This window comes from Oculina patagonica, chromosome 7, assembly GCF_052425735.1.
Source record: "Oculina patagonica isolate OP01 chromosome 7, crgOcupat, whole genome shotgun sequence".
Taxonomy (NCBI): domain Eukaryota; kingdom Metazoa; phylum Cnidaria; class Anthozoa; order Scleractinia; family Oculinidae; genus Oculina; species Oculina patagonica.
The window spans coordinates 17,319,853-17,339,007 of NC_135764.1; the positions used below are offsets into that span (position 1 = coordinate 17,319,853).

The 19,155-nt window shown below is 38.4% G+C and overlaps 1 protein-coding gene across 1 annotated transcript in view; it reads left to right on the forward strand.

Annotated features, from left to right (window-relative positions):
• The window catches only part of LOC144661218 (nucleolar MIF4G domain-containing protein 1-like), a 33,632-nt gene that overhangs the window by 11,401 nt on the left and 3,076 nt on the right, over positions 1-19,155 (forward strand). The window contains exons 8-15 of the mRNA XM_078521914.1: positions 981-1,105; positions 1,422-1,515; positions 1,884-1,927; positions 9,501-9,556; positions 11,045-11,175; positions 11,838-11,900; positions 12,517-12,680; positions 13,446-13,541. Coding sequence (XP_078378040.1) covers positions 981-1,105; positions 1,422-1,515; positions 1,884-1,927; positions 9,501-9,556; positions 11,045-11,175; positions 11,838-11,900; positions 12,517-12,680; positions 13,446-13,541 — 773 coding nt within the window. The remainder of the gene's footprint in view (positions 1-980; positions 1,106-1,421; positions 1,516-1,883; positions 1,928-9,500; positions 9,557-11,044; positions 11,176-11,837; positions 11,901-12,516; positions 12,681-13,445; positions 13,542-19,155) is intronic.

Consider the following 19,155-nt stretch of genomic DNA (forward strand, 5'->3'; position numbering starts at 1 on the left):
TGTTTAATGGTGACATGGTAGAAGGGGATTGGACGAATAAGCAATGTAACACAAACCACGTTGGTGATAACAGGATTTTTCTAACAGTATGTAACTGGAAAAATAAGAGCATAATAAGTAGTGACCAGGGCCCAGTTGTTCAAAGGGTGGATAACACTATCCACCAGATAAATCACTGTCCAGTGGATTGCATATCTTGTTTTGCCAGAACTTAATCTACTGGATAAAAATTTATCCAGTGGTTAGCATTATCCACCCTTTAAACAACTGCACCCAGGTGGCTCAACTCGATGAGGGTGTATTGGATGGCCCTCACAATTTAACCCATGAACTCAATTAAGATAATGTTTTGATAACCTTTCTGTTTTACAATTAGTAAAGATCTATAGGTTTAAGTATTGATAATAATTACATGGTAAAACAGACAGATTGATAAGCTAAGCAGATTAACAGATTGATAACATAAGCAGTAGAAGAATTTCCTTTAACTTTTAAGTATTTACGTTTAGATGTCCTTGAATCTCTTTTTTTTCCCCTTTTAGCCGATACATTAATGTATATTTAAAATTACCGCTTTTTAATTGTTTCCTATGTTGTATTCTTTTTTCCTTGTTACAGTGTATATGTGTATTTAAGTTTATTTTTGCTCACATTAATTTTATTTAAAACGTTATATACTTTGTTTGTATTATTTTGAGTGTCAATAAAGTATTAATTTTAAAAAAATTAATATTATACAGTATGTACAGAATGTCTCAGTGTGTAACTTGGCTAGAGTGTCAGTTTGTTTGTTTCTGTTATATATTCTTGGAGATCATTTGCAAAGTTCTCCAACTTGAATGTTCCAGTTAATTACCCTAAGGACAGAACTTTACATACAATATAAAGAGCAATTTGATGATGTCCTTTGCCAAGTTTGCTTGTGACCCTGCAAGGTACTTGCTCTATGTGATTATCATTTTTTTCTGATTGTTTTTCAGCTGCCTTTTTCGTTGAAAGACTTGCAGAGCTGTTTGACCATCTGCACAGTGGTGAAGACCGCTGTGGACAAGGCAAAGAGTGTGTTAATGTAGTAGCCCTGTTTGCTTATCTGTACAACTTTAAAGTAAGTTTTAATTTAGGCTCTATATGTTTCTTTTTAATGAATGTTCCCTTTGAATAGAAATGTTGCCATCCCTGACTATTCCACACAACTAGAGACATCTTTTTGACAGTCCAGATCTGGCACCAAAATCGGGATCATAGACTGAATTCCTTCAGACACTTGGAAACCAGTTTTCCTCATTCCTGTATATGATCCTGTTGGCTTCCTGCTGGTGCTGTTACAATACTCCCAATGGCTAGTTAACTCATAAAAACTAAAGTGATTTTGCTTAAATTCCTTTAAGCCTTTATCTGTTTTTTTCTATATTTTTGCACAGATTATTCACTGTTGTCTTATTTATGACATCATTCGGCGGCTGGCAAATTCATTTATGGAACAAGACATTGAACTACTTTTACTGCTTCTGAAAAGTAAGAAATGTTGTGTACCATAAAGAAAGTGATACAACATTGTGTTCTTGGTTTCTTCTAACACGCATTATAAGCTATAACATATGCTAGTCAGGACTTTGCAAATAAAAGATAACCATGCTGAAATATAGTAACGGTACAGTGGAGCTACTAACACATGCGGAGTGTCTGTATCATAGTTAGTAGATGTCTGTATAGAATAGAAACCAAATTTTAAGGACAATAATGTAGGCAAAAAAGTACTGATAAATATTTATAAATTGTCTTTTTTTCAACTTCTGTCAACAGTGGTAACAGCCAGAGCTTGATCTTTACTAATATATATGTTTCCATCTATATCTAACTGTTTTCTTTTCTTTTCCCCTCAGCTACTGGGGAAGAAATCAGAAGAGATGACCCAGCATCATTAAAGGTATGCTAATCATAATTTCATGCAGCATTTTATTCTGACAGTAATCTTTATAGCTGTCATGGATTTGGTTTAATTCGAAAGCACATGGTACAGAATGCACATAAGTGCCCATACTCGTAACTGCTGGCTCAATACACTACAACTCCTCCCCCTTAAAGGATCCTAGTCAACCATGATGCTTTGCACGTATCAGGAGCCTAATCCGCCATTTTAATTGCCATCGAAATTCGAGTGTTTTCAATTGTGGCGGACAATCCAAGCGCATCCTCGCGTACAAAGTATATTCACATCTTAGACTACCATCAAAGTCTTAAGTAATTATCTGTGGTTCCTTTTGAGCGTTTATTTTATTGGTTTCTTTTAATTTGCCGTTAAAATATTCGTTGTAAGTTAAGTAACTAGGGTAAGTGAGATGCCCGATGTCATCTCGCGTTCCAAAGTGTGGTAGGCCGAAGCCACCGAACAAACAAAGAGAATTATTTCGCGACAATCAACGTTTGACCTCTGGGATTAAAAGCAAGATAGCCTTGGCTTAGTAATAGCCAGTTTGCAGAAACACAACACTTGTTTTATTCTTGCAAGTCGGTTTTTAGTTCCACATTTGCATGTGCTAGAGCACTCAAGCGCGGTATTTAGAGAAGGCAACCAGCAGATTTAGCCGTTCTCTTTCGACTCCACATTACTCTTGCGGGACAAATCTTACAAAGGAAAAAAGGAACACGAATACTCTATAACATAAAAAAAGATTTGTATGTGTGTAATTTCTCCAGATGCTTAATTAACCGGGCAGAGACTGGGCCGAGCCCGGTTCATAAATCGCCCGGGATTTTTTCGTCGTAGTAGTCGTAGTAGTAGTAGTCTTGTCGGTAAATCGTTCCAGACCCGCTCGGCCGCTTCCTTGGTCAGGACTCACGCACTTTTGATATTTATTCGGCAGGAGCTATTAAACCCGGCTATTAAATCACTCTTCTATTTTAAATTTTATCTAAAACCCTGATTTCTTTTAGCGTGAATATATATATATATATTTTTGTGTTATTCAAGCGTTTGGATTCGAAACCGGTATTTTTTGACATGACAGCTCCAAACCGCTATTTCAGTCACGCAATTTTTTGCAGCAAGCTTTACGCATAACTGCTCTTTTAAAAAACGGCTGGTAGCCAGAGTTTGAGCCGGAATACTGAAGATGCTTTTCATTTAATAGGAAGAATTATGTCCATTTTCATCCGTGCACAGTTGAGCTGGCAAAGTCGCTAGAGACGAATTTGAATTTTGCACAGCAAAATAATCTTATTTTGTTCTTGATTAAAACACTTCCCAAGACTAGTAAACAAAATTTAATTATAGTATTTCTACGAACTATGATGGTATTTGTGAAGGGATCCGTAAGCCAGAAGTAAAAAAATTCTGCAAAAAAGATGCCGGTTTTATCATAATTAAATTCTACCACGGCATGCAAAATTTCACTTTTAAATTTTCTAAATCTTTTTGCCTTTTAAAATGTTTCTTGACTCCATCTTGAATAAAAATTCATCTAAAACTTTTTTCATTTTCTTCTTTATTTTTTCACGTTTGTATTAGTTGCCTTTTTAGGCTTTTGAAACGACACGCATCTATTTATAGATTGAGGCACATGTGATGTTTACATATTTGCGTTATTTGTCGTAGTAGTTCACTGGCCGCTTTCTTGGCCAAGATACAGATCCCGCACTTTTGATTTCTCAGCAGGAGCAATTAAATTTTATCTAATACCCCGATTTCTGTTAAACGTAAAAGATATATTTTTTGTTTTTATTCAAGCGTTCGACTCAGCGAGTTCTGGAGTCCGAAACGGTATTTTTCGACAGGTCGCTGAGGTCGAAGCTTTTTTACATCAGTCACGCAATGTTTTTGCAGCAAGCTCCTGCATTTAAAAACGGCTCCAGACTCTACTTTGAAGATGCTTTTCATCTAGCAAGAATTGTGTCCATTTTGACTATTTCCATCCGTGTACAGTTGGGCCGACAAAGTCCGTGTGTCACAGACGAATTGAATGTTTACACAACAAAAGAACCTTATTTTGTTCATGATGTAAAAACTTTACTTGCACACTTTTCAAGAACTCAGAAAACAAAATGGAAATGCAGAGTAATAATATAATAATTTCTACAAACTAGAATGGAATGTAAATCGTTAAAGCCATCCTGTGAAACTGAATACACGGCAAAAATGAAAACTTGCCCTTTTGGCGCGTATAATTAATTAAATTTTATCACGGCATGCTATTTTCACGGCTTTTAAGGATTCCAAATTTTTAATGCAACTCAAATGTTTCTTCGCCTCATCTTGAATCTTTTTTTCACATTTAGTTGAGATTTTTAGCAGCATCTGTTGTCTAATACGTGTGGTCTAATGCATGCCCTTTTTTAGTCTTTTTATTTTCTTTTATAATTTTGCTTAGATTTTTTTCTTTATTCTTGATATTTGACTCGTTTTATTCGTTTTTTTTTATTATTATTTATGTGACTTGTTTTATTCGAGCAGGAGCCAATACTATAATTTTCTGGTTACTCCACTCTTTTTAGCGAGGAATATAAAATATATATTTTTTGTTTCTCATTCAAGGGTTTTGAGTTTCAGTCGGAACCGAACGGCGATGGAGAAATGACCTGCAATGAATCACGCAATCAAGAACTTGCGTTTGCGTGACTGCTTCCCAAAATTGACGTGAAGAGCTTGCATGTTTGGAAGCTGAAAAGCTTTCTTATCTTGTTCTTATTCCCATTTTTTGGTGTGGTACATTTTTAAAAATGTTTAAAAACGCGTCTTAGTTTTTAACGAAATCTTTCTAATTGTTTTTTTGTTTTTGTCGGAGATCATTTGTACTGCCATTTAACTGGTTTGAGTTCATTTATTCAAGATTGCACACAAAACGTTTTCAACACCTAGGTTATTCAGTATTCGGAAGAAAAATAAAAATTTGAAAGCCTAAGCAGGAATTTGTCCAAGGATGGACAAGCAATCCACAGACTTGCGTGTTACGCAATATAAATTAAATTAATAATCAGGTAGTTAAACATTAACTGCCCGGTTTTAAGCATTAAGCTTTAGGCGTCTTGTTTTTCTTGAAATACCCATTAACTCCTTTTCATGGCTTTCATTTGTTTATTGTTTTATGACCTGCCTTTCAATGGATCCAATTGAGATTCATGGCTAATTACAATTTTAACCTATTGTCTCTAAATGCTCGAGGGATTCGCGACAATTTCAAAAGAAAATCTATTTTTACATGGGCCAAACAGCACAATGCCGATATAGTTTTTTTACAAGAAACCTACAGTACTCCAGAAATTGAAAATGAATGGAAATTTCAGTGGCAAGGTAAAATGATGTTTGCTCACGGTACCAATCATGGCAGAGGCGTATTAATTCTATTCAATAGCGAGCTTCATTTCGAAATTAAAGGTGAGCATATTAACACTGAAGGCAGATATATTGTTGTCGAAGCAACCATCCAAGATTCTCCATTCCTGTTGGTAAACTTATATGCACCCACTAAAAGTCGCGAGCAATGTAAATTTTTCGACGACGTTAAATCCGTGTTGAATGAGCTGGATGTAGATCCAGACTGCCAGATCATTATCGGAGGCGATTTCAATACCCACCTGAATCCCACGCTGGACAATCTCGGGGGTAGAATTGAGACGAAACCTTCGGTGCGAAAGATTGAAGAACTAATGATGGCTTATGATCTAATTGATATTTGGCGCATACGCCACCCCGATAAAAAGAACTTTACATGGACTCAAAAAAGGCCGTTTATTAGGCGACGGCTGGACTACTGGCTCATAAGTAGAGCAACTCAAGACGATGTATCTAACACTGAGATTATTCCCGCTATCAAGTCAGACCACTCAGCCGTTACTCTGCTTCTTAACAGTCTGGACAAACAACCTCATGGTCCGTCCTACTGGAGATTCAACTCAAGTTTATTAGAAGATTCCTCCTACGTTGAACGTATCACCTTAAAATATTCTGAATGGCTTGAGGAATTTAAAGAAGTTGTTGACAAACGAGTTCTGTGAGACTTAGTTAAATATAAGATTAGATCTTTTACTATCAAATACAGCAAAGAAAAAGCGAAAGAGTGCAGAGAACGCCTGGCTGAAGCGGAAAAGAAGGTAAACAAACACGAATCGATCTGTAACAACGACCCCTCACAAAACAATGTAAACGACCTTGAAGCTGCAAAACACGAATGACTATGTCGTGCGCGGCTACATTGTAAGTAAATTTTTGTTGTAAAGCGCATTAGATCATATATGCATGGATTTTTGCGCTATAGAAATAATAAAGTTATTATTATTATTATTATTATTATTGTGCGGTCTAGAATCAATTTGTACGAGAACGGTGAGAAAAACTCAAAATACTTTTTAAATTTGGAAAAAACTAGGTGTGGTAAAACTGCTGTAAGGCGACTTTATGATTCCACCGGAAAAATTACAGTCAATCCTAAATCTATAATAAACAAGCTTAGAGACTTTTATCAAAACCTATATAGCAACCATGACTCCGAAGAAGGCGATGAATTTGCTTTTGACTTCTTAGAAAATCCGAACATACCCACGTTAAATAACAATTCGTCGATGAGTTGTGATAAGGACTGCTTACGCGCGCTGAATGTTTTGAAGCGCTAAATAAATTTTCTAATGGCAAGCCCCCTGGAAATGACGGACTTGCAGCTGAATTCTATAAAACTTTCTGGTATTTATTAGGTCAGCAGCTAACAGACTCCCTGAACTATTCCTTTGAGCACGGCGAATTATCCACCTCACAAAAGCAAGCCATTATTAAATTAATAGACAAAAAAGACAGAGATAGAAGGTACATCAAAAATTGGAGGCCAATTTTTCTTCTTAACGTGGATATGAAAATTGCTTCAAAAGCCCTGGCTCTACGCTTAGAGAAAATTTTACCAGAGATCATACAGGCTGACCAATATGCATATGTCAAAGGAAGAACGATCTTTGATGCTATCCGCACCATTGAAGATATCATGGAGTACACTAAGATTCAACAGCTATCTAGTCTAATGGTTGCCTTTGATTTCGAGAAAGCTTTTGACTCACTAAGCTGGTCCTTCTTATTTAAAGCCTTGCGAGCTTTTAACTTCGGTGAATTGTTTATCCGTTGGGTTTCTGTACTGTACTGTAACATATCGAGCTGTGTTTTAAACAACGGCTTTTCTTCTCAGCTTTTTGACGTTCGAAGAGGTGTCAGGCAGGGGGATCCGCTGTCGGCATACCTCTTTATCATTGCTCTCGAAGTGTTGCTTGTTAGGATCAGAAGTGACGTGAGTATAAAAGGTATTGTCGTTGACAAGGAAATCAAACTTGCAGCTTTCGCCGATGTTCTGACAACGTTTTTACATGACGTCAACTCCCTCGAAAATCTCTCCACGACTCTTCATAAATTTAGATTGTGTTCTGGCTTGAAGCTCAACGCGGAGAAAACCGAAGCTTTATGGCTAGGAACCAGCCACGATAACGACCAACCCTTTCTTGCTGGTATCGACAAAGTTAATAAACCAATTAAAATTCTTGGCGTTCATTTTACCTACGATTTGAAGAAAAAACAAGAGCTATGATGAAACTCTAAAGTCGCTTTCTGATACCCTAGCAGGATGGAGATGGCGGAACTTGACTTTATATGGCAAAAGCATGGGACAAAGAAAAACGGAACTTGACTTTATATGGCAAAATTCAGGTCGTTAAGACATTTCTTATACCAAAATTTATGTTTCGCGCATCACTCATCTGCTCCACAAAAAAAATAATCAAAGAGCTTAACTCCATTATCTACAGGTTCATCTGGAAGGGATGTGACAAAATTAAACGCTTAGCACTTATCAGTGATTATAAGAATGGTGGTCTAAGAATGCCACATGTTAAAACTCTTATCGATACCCAACGCATTATCTGTCTTAAAAAAATATATTGAGGATTACGACAGCCCATGGAAACACTTTCTTTCGTTCTTTCTCAAGGACTATGGCAGAAAATTTCTCTTATACTGCAATTTCAATCCTGCTGACCTACCAGACCATATTCCCAGCTTTTACAGAGACTGTCTTGATGTCTGGTCAAAATTAACGACCAAACCTGCCGAGTCCCGTGGCGAAGTTCTAAAGCAAATTCTCTGGAACAATCAATTCGTACGCATCAACGGCAAACCTATTTTTTACAGAAGACTATTCTCAAAGGGTATCACTTTCATTTCTGACATTCTGACCAAGAACGGCAAGCTAAAGCCTTGGCCCTCTTTTGCGACAATTGGGCTTATGCTTATTGAATTTTTCTCACTACTGGGTATTTTTTATTCTCTTCCTTCTCCGTGGAAAGCCCTAATTAACTCGAATGGGACTCCTATTGAATCTTACATCCCACCTGTATTGCAACATACCCTCTATTTAAATGATAAATGCTTTTCGCTTGATTCGATTAACTCGAAAAAGCTATACTGGGAATTGGTGGAGACGATTCAAGTAGACCCAGTGGCACGACACAAAAATAAACATTATTTCACAATCACGAGCTAGACTGGGAAACATTTTATTTAATTCCAAATGTCGTTACAATTGACATGAATACAAAAATTTTCCAATACAAAATTCTCAATCGGATACTGTACACTAACAAATCTTTATACAAAATGAAAATAGTTGAAAAGTGGAAGCCAATTATCAACTCTCTGTAATATAATGTATAAGATAATTAAGTTTTTTGGAGATTACCGTAATTACTTTTGTAACGTATAACGTAAGTAGTGTAGTATGTTTGTGTAACATAATATAATGTACCGGTACTGTGTAATGTAATATATGTAGGGTTAAACAAATGTAATGTACTGTAGTGTAAGTCTTCTGAAGCATTAAAATTTAAAAAAAAAATTAAAAATTAAAATAAAAAAAAGATTTTGAATAGTAAGCTTAGAGAAAATTATTTCATTCCCTAGTACTCGAACGGAGTCCACCGAAGAGGCAAATATTGAAGCGATCGCTTCTCCTCTCTCATTTTGCCCTGCGCGCCTGACAACGGACAAACCATAAATATCTGTGCTTCAAGATGGCCCCGGAGAACAGGATTCTTCGATATCTATTATGCTGTCACCATCGTCGATGTTTATTCCTTACATTAAAGTTGTTCGAGTGAAAACTTTCGCGCGTTGTCAAATTTCACCGCGGTCTGTTGACTTTGTACACGAGTCACATGTCATTTAAAACGAGACTCCACACAGTTGCCCGGATATAAACAATAATAGAGGCTTGGCTTCAGGACTAGGATCCTTTAAGCCAGTCTCGTACCCCAAAACAATGTTTCGTGACAGTGGTCGCAACAAGAGCTGGCCACTTACAAGAGTAGTTGCAAAAAAGCTACTTTTGTCTCACACATTTTTTATACTCAGCTAAGTGAAGTTGGATAATATTAAACTTGCATGATGTGTATGTTCTTTTTTCTTTATAAGGTATTCAAAAATTATGACAGAGTCTAATTACATTGTAATATATTTTCTTAACTTGTATCCATTGTAGGACATAATTCTTCAAATTCAAGCAAAAGCAGCTTCTACACCTAACCTGACTAAAGAGTAAGTGATTTATTGTACTGTGACTGCTTTGTTTATACATATTATTTTCCTCTCCTTATGCTGATTTTCTCTTGCAACAAATTGTACCTAAAAAAAATTCCTTGGAGAGTTATAATATTTGGGCCCAAATTGTTTTCTTTACTTATAATGGTAAAAGGACTTCGTGTCATCCAATTCTGTCTGCAATATTACGAGTGATTAACAAAATCAGATGAGTCTGATTTGTTTAACCACGAGTGTGATTACAGACAGAATTGGACGACACAAAGTCCCGTTACCAATTAATTAAAACTGTAAGAATTAAACAAAACAACCATTGGTTAAACATCTCGCGTACAAATGACGTGTTCTTACACAAGCATGATTGCTAAACTGTCCTATTTGTGCTCAAATTGGGCTGTTGATAACCAATCACATTTGATAATTTTGTTATGGTGTTGTTTCATTTCCATATTGGCTGTTGCCATGATTGTCTTTTATTATCCAATTACATGCAATTCATGTCATGGTTACATGAAACACATCCTATGTTGTCTTCTGTTGGGGCTTTTGCAATTGCTGTATTCATCCCAAATTGTCTTTGTAGTAAACAAGATCTGAAAGATTTTGTCATAAAAAAGGAAAAGGGCCAAGCCATTTTTTGTCAGTAAAACAGGGACTACAGAAATCAAACCTGAACAACATCATGATCAGTCAAACCTCACTAAAGGTCTGCTGCATTCTGTTTCTCTATGGTAACCTCATATGTAAGCAAAAAAAAAATGGAACAATGTTCAAGGTATATGATAACCTTAAAGGAACGAGCTTTTAGACAAAATACTACAGGTCTACATGTCCTCTCCTAAATTTAAACACATTGTACTATTTAGTTTACTGTTTGATTAACACAGCTAAAATAGTATTGTTACCACACCTACTCAATATTATATACCAAAAAAGACAAACAAGAAGTAGTTGATTGAAAAATGCAAGTAGTAATTGGGAAAGTAATTAAAAACACTATGGTTACAATATACTAACTCCACTTTTTACACACTATGTTGTGAGTACAGCCTTTTGGTAAGCCACGACATTGAATGAGGGGAAAGCTGATAACCTTCCCAACACTCAAAAATTGACTCTTAATCCCACATAATTAGCATTTAAAGTTTTAGAGCAACATTTCCCGGGTTCTGAACTGCAGGTTATGAAACTGGCACGACCAGCACTTAGTAATTACAAACACAAGTGTAGCACAACACACCCTGCAAGCAGAGCCCTTTCTTTTCCACTGATATACTTGCAAAGCCTCTTTCTACTTCCCAAATCTCAACCGCAGGGAAGTTAAAAGAGGCTCTGCACGCAGGGTGAGCACAACAGTGTGAGAGCTCGAAAATATGAAACTAATCAGTTCTAATCAGTTGAGGTACAATGCTGTCTTGTGAGCTTTGTGTTTGTTTAGCTTCTTAACTGAACATTTATTGGTGTTATTTGGTTTTGTGTTTTCAGTTCCAGAGTTGACTTTATGTTGGAAATTATTATCAATCTACGCAGCAATAACTTGAGGAAGATACCAGGCTATGATCCTTCAAAAGTAGAACATCTCAGAAAAAGTCTGCGCTCAGTAACTAGAGAGTCAGGTAATTTGCTTGTTAAATAAATGACCGTGATTACTGGAAAAACAACTTTGTGAAAAGGTAGGAAGCTTTTGACAGCAAATGATTTGATTATTGCTAAAAGGGTAAATGATATCCATTCAAGCACTGATTTTAAAAGATGCATGTTAAAAAAGAGTAACAAAGTTCTTTATTATTATTTACTACAAACTTGATGATTTCGACATTGCTGATCCTGGCAGTATGCGGGACGCGTGTCTCTTATCAACCTAGTAAATGGCCCAGCTCACAACGAGTCTCTCGTAGCTCAGTTGGTTAGAGCGCCCAACCGGTATTTGGGAGGCCATCGGTTTGATTCCCGTTGGGGACTCAAATTTTTTCTTTGTCCCATGCTTGTGTCATGTTGAATACTTCATCTTCAAAAGAGTAATTGTTAGCCTGAAGCCTGGGATGGTCTAGTATCCCATCCAGAGGGACTAGCAACACATCTAGCCACATCAAGGTACAGCTATGGGGAGATACACTAGAAGCACTGGCTTGGTATGCCACCTAGCTTATTACTGTTTTAAAAATAGACATGTGAATGAGAATAATGTGAGGAAACAGGCAAGTAATGTGCAAAATGAATACATATTCTTTGCAAATAAATTTTAATTTCTTTTTTTAATTCTGATGGTCTTTGTCAGGTCACAAAGTCAGCAATCAGCTGAAAATCAGCTTAGAAGAGTTACTGAAGCCAGAGTTGAAAGGTGAATAGAGAAACATAATGAACAGACAGAACAGAGGTTGGGGTCTTCATTTCTCTTTTCATTTCCCATTAAGATTGTACGGACCTTCCTCTGCTAAATATGTACTTTGAAGACTTACCACAGGCTTTATAAAGTCAAGTGTAAAATTTCTTTACTAACTGATAAATGAATAAGTTAACAAGGAAATTAAAAGGACAGTGTCATGAATTGAACATCAACTTACTGTAGCTTTCTATGAACTCATCTGTGGAGATACACATGAGTAAAAAACCATTTGCATAGTGCTCAGTTACCATGGTGAATTATGAGTTGAATTTTGTTATGAAACATTGTCACTCTCTTAGCTGTAAAATGCACTATGGCAGAACTTCAGAAAGACAGAAAAGTTTATGCTGATGCGAAAAAGCAGTCCCACGCATGCAAAGACCATGACACTGCCCCTTGAACCGCTTGAATTTCTTGAATTTTTTTGGTATCGTCGTTCTGCCGTACGTTTTCTCTCATACGGTTAAATACCCTTATCTGGTAATAAAGTTAACTTTCACCCATATCGTTTTAATTTCAGTGTTTTATTACTATAAGTGCTGTACTGCATAATTGCTTTCTAATTTACAAGGTCGCTGGTGGATTGTGGGCTCTGCCTTAGGAAGACATGAAAATGAGTCTTTAAAAATGTCTTCTGTTCAAATGGAAAACTCAAAGCTGCTGGAACTGGCACGAAAACAACGCATGAACACTGATGTCAGAAAGAATGTGTTTCTAATTATGATGACCAGTGAGGTAAGCATGCTCAATAATTTAATCCTCTTGTGGGATATGCATGAGTCACCTGTCTAGCGTCGGACACCCTCGTTATGGGGACACTTTCTGTAGGGGGACATATCGTCTGTCCCGGAAAAAGATGGCTCATATACTTTATATCCGGTAGCATTTATTAAGGGATGGGGACAAGTTGTTGGGGCTTTAGATGCTGTACCTGTCGAAATGAAGAAGCCAAATACTGAGACAATCTGACCAGTGCCATGGTGAAAAACGAAACAAAAGGCTTACCTTACCTTTTAGAGAATTTTTTTTCTCTTGTTGTGGGTTCAAAACACTTTCAATAAAACAGCTAAAATATTACTACAGTCAACTCTCGTTATAGCGGACACGCTCGGGGCGTCGTTTAGTGTCCGTTATATCGAGAGTCCGTAATAGCGGGAGTCATTTCCAGTCAAACCTCTTTCGTCCGGGGATCTGGATTTTGTCCGTAATAGCGAGTGTCCGCAATAGCGGGGTGTCCGCAAGTTATAATATTAAATTAAATTAAGCCAGTGTATGGTTGTAAAAATCAAAACTTATCTCACTGTATTTTTCAAGGGGTTTAAAACTGACTTGGTTAATTCAATAAATAAAGCCTAGCTTGATTTGAAATATAAATAGATCAATGTTTGCTGTAGATCGTGGCCCTAACCCCCACCTGGGAGCAAAGAACTAAGTCAGCGTGCTGTAGTCCCCGGCAGTGACTACACATTAAATTAATTCATGTGTTTGTTTGTTTTTCAGGACTACATTGATGCATTCGAAAAATTGATTAGATTGAATTTAAAAGATGTTCAAACCCGTGAAGTAATCCATGTTCTTATTGACTGTTGTATACAGGTAAAGCAACTGCTCTCATTTATTCTTATGTTCGCTGTCTTGTTTACTCCTCTTTTTTTACTGTATTTTCTCGATTAAACGCCCACGGCGTTTATTTCAAACTTGGCTAGAGTTTAATCGAAGTGCAATTTTCTGTATTTTTGTCTGGTTGATTTATTATTGCTCGTCCTCCAAGACCAAAGGGCAGACAGCTTGTCAAGGAGGTACGATTTCTCCCTTCATCTCACCCCGACAAACTGCCCCTGGGTCACCGAGGATGAATATCACCATAAGTTACAGTGCTATATACGGTACGCGTATGTTGCAATCCAGATTTGTAACAAACAGACTAACATAGGAGCAAGTACAATGTAAATGTTATATGTACAAAGTTTTTAAGTTCATAAACGGAAATGTTGCCATTGTCTTCCTCTCTTATAAACATCCGCCTCCAACATTTAAACAAAAGCTGGAGGGATCCTCCCGATTTCAAAGACAATGAGCACTATAACACGAGAAAGAAAGTGTCAGTCATGACAACACGAACGCGGACATTGCCGTGTTTTATTTTGTTTTACAGCAACCATCCTTATTATGTTACACCGGACTTTTAACATACCGTACTAGTATGTCGTAACACTGCTATTCAAAGAAAATATATTAACTTGGTAGCTCGACCGTAAATAAACTCCTTGACCACGATCAAAAGCCGGACCTCGATAAAGCGCCCACGCCTTTATTTAAAACTTAAACGTTTTGAACAGGCCGGGGTTCAATTGAGAAATATGCGGTCCTTTCGTACAGCCTATTACCCGCTTACCTACCTACTTACCTACTTACCTGCCCACCCACCTATACACCTACCTACTTACCTATTCCTACTTCCCACCTATATACCTACCTACTTACCTATTCACCTATATACCTACCTACTTACCTACTTACCCTGCCCACCCACCTATACACCTACCTACTTACCTATTCACCTATATACCTACCTACTTACCTATTCACCTATACACCTACCTACTTACCTATTCACCTATACACCTACCTACTTACCTATTCACATAGGCGTACGGGCAATTTTTTGCCAGGGGGGGCGGTGAGACATTTGCCCAAAAAATTCTCGCAGGTTGCCCAAATTTTTACGAAACAGTCGAGAAGAAATAAGGGTCATACGATGCACTAACTTAGGCTTACAAATGAAGTGAAAAATTGTTACATAAGAATCTATCATATCAGCTCATAAAACATGTTAAAACAAATAGCTGTCTCTACCATTTCGACAGCCGAAGATGTCAGCAATACAATCCATGTCATTGTTGACTACACAGTTGGAATATGCCCATTTAATGCTAATAAGTGCGATGACAAGTAATAGCTTAGGCCAAATGAAAAACAAATGGTTCTCTTCCAAATTTCTTTAAAAGAGAGAGCGGGCGGGCTATTTTTTATTATTATTATTTTGTTGCATTTCATTTTGTTGCATTTCATACCTGTGTTGTTCGAATATCGATGTTTTATCTTCCATCGTCAAATTCTCTAGGCCAGAAAATAAATCCTGCAGGTAATTGACCTATCCAGTACGGACCTAGCGTAACACGGGTTCAAAGTCGTTATATGTTCTTTCTAACTTTTCCAAAAACAAATAATAAAAAAGAGAGGCGGCCTTAAAAAAATAAAGCGGGCGGGGACAAAAAAATTTGTTTTGTTTTTTTACTTGGCCATACTGAAACGTTGTCGCCCCATCAGGTCCTGCAGACGTAAGTTTTCAATCTGCACAATGCACTGAATGATCGTTCTGCACGTATTGAAACTCTGAAAACTTATCAAATAGATCATTCCCTTGCATTGTCTGCAGCATTTCTGAAACAGTTATGTAGCCTAATCCGCGCACACGACGAAAACTCGCGCACATTTTCTGCTCGGCTTCCAGAATCTCGGCTTCGATTTTGTAAAATTTAACAACGCGGAGAAGCTTTCTTTATCAGTTGTTTAACTGTGACAGATATTTGAAGTACAGTGCCTAACAGTAAAAAAAAATACAAATATGTATATCAACAAATGATCCCCTTCACTACTAACCAGAAACTCATCAGGTGCTAAGCAACTACTGTCTCGTGTAAATTTAGTTAACTGGCTTTAACACGTCGTCTCCAGGTTAGAATAGAAAATATCTATCTCTTTGAAAAAAAAAACTTCTTAAAAACTGGCTTTGCCCAAATTTTCTCTTGCTGCCCAAAAAATCTGAGTTGCCCAAAATTTGGGGGGGCTGCAGCCCCCCCAGCCCCTCCGGCCCGTACGCCCTATGCCTATTCACCTATACACCTACCTACTTACCTATTCACCTATACACCTACCTACTTACCTATTCACCTATACACCTACCTACTTACCTATTCACCTATACACCTACCTACTTACCTATTCACCTATACACCTACCTACTTACCTAATCACCTATACACCTACCTACTTACCTATTCACCTATACACCTACCTACTTACCTATTCACCTATACACCTACCTACTTACCTATTCACCTATACACCTACCTACTTACCTATTCACCTATACACCTACTTACTTACCTACCTACCCACCTATATTCCTACCTACCCACCTATACACCTACCTACCTACCTACCTACCTACCTACCTACCTCCCCACCCACCCACCTACCTATCTACCTACCTACTTACTTACCTACCTACCCACCTATATTCCTACCTACCTACCTACCTACCCACCTATATTCCTTCCTACCCACCTATATACCTACCTACCTATCTACCTACCTACCTATTCACCTATATACCTACCCACCTACCTATCTACCTACCTACTTACCTACCTACCCACCTATATTCCTACCTACTTACCTACCTACCCACCTATATTCCTTCCTACCCACCTACCTACCCACCTAAATTCCTTCCTACTTACCTACCTACCCACCTATATTCCTTCCTACCCACCTACCTACCCACCTATATTCCTTCCTACTTACCTACCTACCCACCTATATTCCTTCCTACCCACCTACCTACCCACCTATATTCCTTCCTACCCACCTACCTACCCACCTATATTCCTTCCTACTTACCTACCTACCCACCTATATTCCTTCCTACTTACCTACCTACCCACCTATATTCCTTCCTACCCACCTACCTACCCACCTATATTCCTTCCTACTTACCTACCTACCCACCTATATTCCTTCCTACCCACCTACCTACCCACCTATATTCCTTCCTACCCACCTACCTACCCACCTATATTCCTTCCTACCCACCTACCTACCCACCTATATTCCTTCCTACTTACCTACCTACCCACCTATATTCCTTCCTACCCACCTACCTACCCACCTATATTCCTTCCTACCCACCTACCTACCCACCTACCTACCCACCTATATTCCTTCCTACCCACCTACCTACCCACCTATATTCCTTCCTACCCACCTACCTACCCACCTATATACCTACCTACCTATCTACCTACCTACCTATTCACCTACCTACTTACCTATCTACCTCCCCACCCACCCACCTACCTATCTACCTACCTACTTACCTACCTACCCACCTATATACCTACCTACCTATCAACCTACCTACCTATTCACCTACCTACCTACCTACCTACCTACCTACCTCCCCACCCACCCACCTACCTATCTACCTACCCACCTACCTACCTACCTACCTACCTACCTACCTACCTACCTACCTGCCTACCTACCTACCTACCTACCTACCTACCTACCTACCTACCTGCCTACCTACCTACCTACCTACCTACCTACCTACCTCCCCACCCACCCACCTACCTATCTACCTACCTACTTACCTACCTACCCACCTATATTCCTACCTACTTACCTACCTACCCACCTATATTCCTTCCTACCCACCTATATACCTACCTACCTATTCACCTATACACATAGTAAATGGCCTAGCTCACAGCGAGTCTCACGTAGCTCAGTTGGTTAGAGCGCCCAACCGGTATCTGGGAGGCCATGGGTTCGATTCCCGTCGGGGACTCAGATTTTTTTTTTCTTTGTCCCACGCTCGTGTCATGTAGAATAATATTCTTCACTATTTATCACCGAGCTTAAAATCTACCATCTTTATTATTTACTACAAATTTGATGATTTCGACATTGCTGATCGTAGCAGTATGCAGGACGCGTGTCACATATCAACCTAGTAAATGACCTAGCTCACAGCGAGTCTCACGTAGCTCAGTTGGTTAGAGCGCCCAACCGGTATCTGGGAGGCCATGGGTTCGATTCCCGTCAAGGACTCAGATTTTTTTTTTCTTTGTCCCACGCTCGTGTCATGTAGAATAATATTCTTCACTATTTATCACCGAGCTTAAAATATACCATCTTTATTATTTACTACAAATTTGATGATTTCGACATTGCTGATCCTAGCAGTATGCAGGACGCGTGTCACATATCAACCTAGTAAATGGCCTAGCTCACAGCGAGTCTCACGTAGCTCAGTTGGTTAGAGCGCCCAACCGGTATCTGGGAGGCCATGGGTTCGATTCCCGTCAAGGACTCAGATTTTTTTTTTCTTTGTCCCACGCTCGTGTCATGTAGAATAATATTCTTCACTATTTATCACCGAGCTTAAAATCTACCATCTTTATTATTTACTACCTACTTACCTATCTACCTACTTACCTACCTCCCCACCCACCCACCTACCTATCTACCTACCTACTTACCTTCCTACCCACCTATATTCCTACCTACTTACCTACCTACCCACCTATATTCCTACCTACTTACCTACCTACCTACCTATATTCCTACCTACTTACCTACCTACCCACCTATATTCCTACCTACTTACCTACCTACCCACCTATATTCCTACCTACTTACCTACCTCCCCACCCACCCACCTACCTATCTACCTACCTACTTACCTACCTACCCACCTATATTCCTACCTACTTACCTACCTACCCACCTATATTCCTACCTACTTACCTACCTACCTACCTATATTCCTACCTACTTACCTACCTACCCACCTATATTCCTACCTACTTACCTACCTACCCACCTATATTCCTACCTACTTACCTACCTACCCACCTATTCACCTATATACCTACCAACATAACTACCTACCTACTTACCTTCCTACCCACCTATATTCCCACCTACTTACCTTCCTACCCACCTATATTCCTACCTACTTACCTTCCTACCCACCTATATTCCTACCTACTTACCTTCCTACCCACCTATATTCCTACCTACTTACCAATCTACATATCTACCTACCTATTCACCTATATACCTACCTACCCACCTACCAACCTATCTACCTGTGTCGGGACGCTTAAAGAACATGGCATGATACAATAGGCACTTGAGTTGCGTTACAAATCCCCGCTCCCCTAATTGAAGAGAATTTTATAACCAGACACTTGGTGTTTCTCACCGTGGTCAGATAAGATCGTTCAATGTTTTGAAAAACATTTTGAAGTAATATTTAGTGTGTAAATATTTACTAGAAAAGAAGAAAACGTACTAAATCCTCAAGATGAGTAGAGTGACACATACACTTGCTGTACCACTCTTTTTATTAACCACT